At 39.9% G+C, this 5,149-nt stretch overlaps 1 protein-coding gene across 1 annotated transcript in view; it reads right to left on the bottom strand.

Moving 5' to 3' along the window:
- The window catches only part of ifngr1 (interferon gamma receptor 1), a 14,042-nt gene that overhangs the window by 3,217 nt on the left and 5,676 nt on the right, over nucleotides 1–5,149 (bottom strand). The window contains exons 5-6 of the mRNA XM_034884215.1: nucleotides 4,131–4,414; nucleotides 2,743–2,921 (exon numbers count right to left, since the gene is read on the bottom strand). Coding sequence (XP_034740106.1) covers nucleotides 2,743–2,921; nucleotides 4,131–4,414 — 463 coding nt within the window. The remainder of the gene's footprint in view (nucleotides 1–2,742; nucleotides 2,922–4,130; nucleotides 4,415–5,149) is intronic.

Consider the following 5,149-nt stretch of genomic DNA (forward strand, 5'->3'; position numbering starts at 1 on the left):
GCCCGGTCCTACCAGACTCTGGTCCATCCATTAGCCCGGTCCTACCAGACTCTGGTCCATCCATTAGCCCGGTCCTACCAGACTCTGGTCCATTAGCCTGGACCAACCAGACTCTGGTCCATCAGCCCGGTACCAGACTCCCTAGAAAGTAGGCCTGCTTTTTTCTGTCTCTATGTAACTGCTTTGGGGTAATTTCTTAAAGACAACACTCAAAAATGTTTAATATTGCAGCAGGTAAGAGTAGGCCTACCTTGTAAAAGTGGAATAATTTCTCTTTGGGGTGGTATTAGAAGGGTATATTATATTTTATACAAGAATACTTCTTCCACTAATGATTCATTTTCAATTTTACTGTCAACCCGCTGCTACTACTGTCTTCTTCCGGCAGGTGGCGGTAATGCGCCTATCACCTGATTTTCCGACGACATCTAACACGAGACTATACCAACAATGGATAATGTAGAGGGAACACCCAATCACAAATCTATAATTATTTTAATTAAGTTATTAATACAAAAACACGTTTACATTGTCCATAACCCATTAAACACAAAGAATAATCTAAATGAATCCCGTCTGCTCTTTACATTTACGCACATTTATATTGTTTTAACCCCCAGCCACCCCCCCGATGTTTTCGGAAATGGTTCTTTCCATGATGGTGGCAGCAGCATGTTGAGGGCAGAATCCAGCGTGGATAAACAACAACAACGGCACTTTCTGGATTTATGCGGTTAAAAGTTGTGAACATTTACCTGTAGTTTGAGGTTTAAGCATCTCTAACCCAGATTAGTTGAAAGAAACCAGCAGAGACTCCGTTACAAAATGGTAAGAGGACATTTCTAAACTAAGCTCACGTTGTTAGCTAACGTTGTTAGCCGTTTTTAGCTAACAAGGGCAAACGTCACTGATGTACATCCATCAGAGAAACTGTACTACCGGCAAATAACGTCATTAACTAGCTAAATGTCCAGGTGTATTGTAGTTACATAATTACATTTAAAAGGTTGTTGCCTTGATTAGTAGTTAGTTAAAGTATAATGTTACCCTTTTTGCTGTTGTTTTTGTAACTAACGTTAGCTAGCTAACTCAGCTGTTTCCTTCGCAACAGTGAAAGAAACGTAGTACACAACAAAATTAGCTAATTTAACTACAACCAGAGATTTAGAAGTACCTGACCTTCGTAAAGTTAGTTTACCTACCTTATTATTTGACAAGTGTGATAGTTGTTAATTCGGCTGTTGTAAGATGAAGATACAAAGACAAAGTTTTGAGATTTGGGGATAAACAGAAGCCCATAGGGGACTTTTTAATGACACCAGTAATGGTTTCATTTAACTTTAAAGTGTTTATCTCGAAGGAAAGTACGATGCAGCATTTGCAATACGTAGTAGGAAAGAGTGCAAATATAAAGAGTGCACATTTAAAAAATAACAACAAGCTGCAATGCCAAAAAAGACAGTTATCTGTATGGATATACTTATAACAGATCACATTAAATCATGTGTATTTTTCAGATTTGCAAATACACATGCCAGCACAAAATGAAGTTGTGTGTATTAAATGACATTTTACCAACAACATCTACTGCAGTTGCACATTTTTGTATTCCCATCTTGTATATATTCAAATATTGCTCTTGTATTTAATTCCTATTATTATTTAATGTAAATTGCATGTATGTATGTATATTGTATCCTAGTATTTCATTAATATTTATATTCTGTGCTGTGTGACTGATTTTTGCTGCTGTAACACCATAATTTCCCTTTTTTTGGTAATCCTAAATATCTATCTATCTATAGATGGACAGGTCCAGTCAGTGTAGGGAGCTAGTAGTAGCTCAGTCAGTAGGGAGTTGGTTTGGGGACCGGAGGGTTGCTGGTTCCAGTCCTCAAACGGACCAGAATGGTGGTGGAGTTGTAGCTTGAGAGGTGTCAGTTCACCTCCCGGGCACTGCTGCTCTTGAGCAAGGCAGCCGACCCCAACTGCTTTGGGCATCCCCCCCCCCTCACTCTGACATCTCTCCATTAGTACTGAGCATGTGTGTGTAATTCAGGCCTGTGTGTAATGTGTAAAATCATAACAACAGAGTGAAAACATCCTAATTTCTTGCGGTATTAATAAAGTATAATTTATTATTATTATTATTATTACGTACCCCCGCAGTCCTGTCAGATGAACTCACATACACCTTCATTGATTCCCAATGTACGTTCCTAATGTACAACACTATTCTTTATATTATGTGAAAGTGAATAATGTTGATTTTTTTTTTTTCATCTTGAACCCTTTATATTAAGATTCGTTTGGGTAACATTAGGGTCGAGTCCTAATGTTGACATAATGTTTTAATCCAATCACAATTCATATATCTATTTTTCAAATTGTAGTTGAGCTACTCTAAGATCTTTCCCTGTTCCCCCTGGCAACTGCAGAAGGGTACACGTACCCCTGGTTGGGAATCACAGCAGTAGGGGGGTCCCTCCCCGGTCTAAGGGGCCGCTGGTCTACATACTGTTGAAGATAGAAGATAGAATGCCTTTATTGTCATTATACACAAGTACACAGTACCTGTGCAGTGAGATTGAAGCAATCCCTTCACAGTGTTGACACAAAAATATAAGATAAGAATATAAAATATCCAAAATTTAAAATGTACATAAGACCCCCTGCTTAACTGTTACATCATCACCAGCGATGGCCGGCTCTCACTGCTGTGTTTGTGTCCTCCAGCCTCACCGGAAGAAGAAGTCGTTCATAGAAAAGAAGAAGGCCGTGACCTTTCACCTCGTCCACAGGAGTCAGAGGGACCCGCTGGCTGCAGATGAGAACGCCCCGCAACACGTCCTGCTGCACGCCAACAAGGTACGCATCACCTGGCTCGTCGTTGGTTGTTAGTTTGTTTTCAGTGGTTAGGCCTGTAACAATATTTATGTAATTTGTTCACTTCATAGGCTGTGTACCTGTGTTTTTTATGTTATCTGGGGTCACATAATAGTGATAAAACCAAAAGATGGATCCTGGGATCCATTCAAAACTTGTTGTAGAACTAACGCATGAATTCATGTTTTTAAATTTAACTTAACGAGACAAATATATCAATAATCATAATTATTTATGTGACACTTTAGATAGATAGAGCGAGTGGGGCTCTAAAGTTTGGGCACCCCCGGTAACAAAACTTGTATTAATATGATTAAAGAAGCCAAGAAAAGATGGGAAAATCTCCAAAAAGGGGCCCAAACTTTTGCAGACATCATTTTTTTGTTTTCTGTTATTTTGAAAGTGTAAATGATGGATATAAAATCTAACTTTTTGTGACATCTAATACGAATGTCTAACCTGGGTTGACCAAACATTCGAGCCCCACTGTATGTAGATGGATGGATGGATGCATAGATAAATAGATAGATGGATGGATAGGTTGATAGATAGATACTTTGTTCATCCAGAAGGAAATTTTAGGCATCTAGTAGCAAGACAACCATAACACAACAAACACATATACACACAGACATAAGAATAAAAATCACTCACAGAAATGCAATTGAACAAAATGTTTTGGAATTGCCTTAAAAAAGTCAGTGAACAACAAAAACTGCCAAAAAAAGCGAGAATAACAATGAAAAAGTCTGCAAAAATAACAAAAACTTCAGAAAAATTAGCACATGAATACAGATTTTTAAATTTGACTGAAAGAGACATATATCAATAATCACAATTATTTCTGTGACACTTTAGATAGATATATACTTTATTCATTCCAAAGAAAATTTTAGGCATCCAGTAGGAAGACAACCATAACACAACAAACACATATACACACATATTTCACACATATGTAGGAACAAAAGTAAAAATCACTCACAGAAATGCAATTGTACAGAATGTTTTGGAATTGCCCTAAAAAAGTCAGTTAAAACGTTCTAGAAAAAAGTGCCAAAAAAGCAAGAATAACTCGCTTTTAAATAAACGTCTGCAAACATGACAAAAACATCAGAAAAAGAAACAAAAAATAGGTGCGTCAAACTTTATTGTGACCCTAACTTTATGTTGCGGACTGGATTGAAACCTGCGAGGGGCCAGATTTGGCCCTCGGGCCTTGAGTTGGACCCATATGGTCTGACCACTCCTCCTTCTCTTGGGGGGTGGGGGGGGGTCTAGAGGTGTTTGTCTAATGCGTTGCCGTGACGTTGTGCTTTTGAGGTTTCTCAGGTGGACGCGGAGAAGAGGCGCGAGGAGCAGAGGGAGTTTGGCGTTTTCTTCGATGACGACTACAACTACCTGCAGCACCTGAAGGAGCCGGCGGTGCCGTCGGAGCTGGTGGCCGCCGGCCCCCGGCACACCCACGGGCGACTGATTCGTCTCGAGGATGATGATGATGAAGAGGGTGAAACGGACAAGGCCATTCCTGTAAGTTGACTCGGAAGTCATGGAAAGTTATAGAATAAAAAAAATAAAAAGAATCAGTCCACGTACAGTAAAAGCATTGAGTCTGTGATACCTTAAATGTATTGATTTTCTTGTAATTTCTGACAATTTGATAAAGAAAAATGTATATTATGCTTGAGTAAATAAATCCAAGGTAACAGCTGGATAAAAGATAATTATAATTATATAAATCAACTGGATATTGAACTCAACTGTTGTTTGGGAAATTGGATGCCAAAAATTCAATAATGTTAATCTGAGATTAACATCAGAGCCCGGCCAATATTATCGGCATTTCCCGATCGGTACTGGCATTCAAAATGGCCGATATTTTCAGATTATCCCAACATGTCTCGTGTACATGCACACAATTGGTAAAAAAAACAGTAAGCCCAATAATGTCGAGATTCTCTGAGTTGTTGCGCCTTTTTTATCGAGTCACATAGAGTCAATATAGAAATCTGCTCTGAAATGCTTCCTGTTGTGTTTGATGAACAGGCCGCCAGCATCAACCTTCCTTCTTCAGTGTTCGCCTCCGAGTTTGAAGAGGAGGTGGGACTTCTGAACAAAGCCGCTCCTATCTCAGGTAAGCAGCCATGCGTCCTGCAGCCCGGTAGATGCAGCCCGGCCTCATGCAGCCCGGCGCATGCAGCCCGGCGTCCTGCAGCCCGGCGTCCTGCAGCCCGGCGTCCTACAGCCCGGCGTCGTGCAGCCC

The sequence above is a fragment of the Etheostoma cragini genome, chromosome 2 (genome assembly GCF_013103735.1).
Source record: "Etheostoma cragini isolate CJK2018 chromosome 2, CSU_Ecrag_1.0, whole genome shotgun sequence".
NCBI classification, from domain to species: domain Eukaryota; kingdom Metazoa; phylum Chordata; class Actinopteri; order Perciformes; family Percidae; genus Etheostoma; species Etheostoma cragini.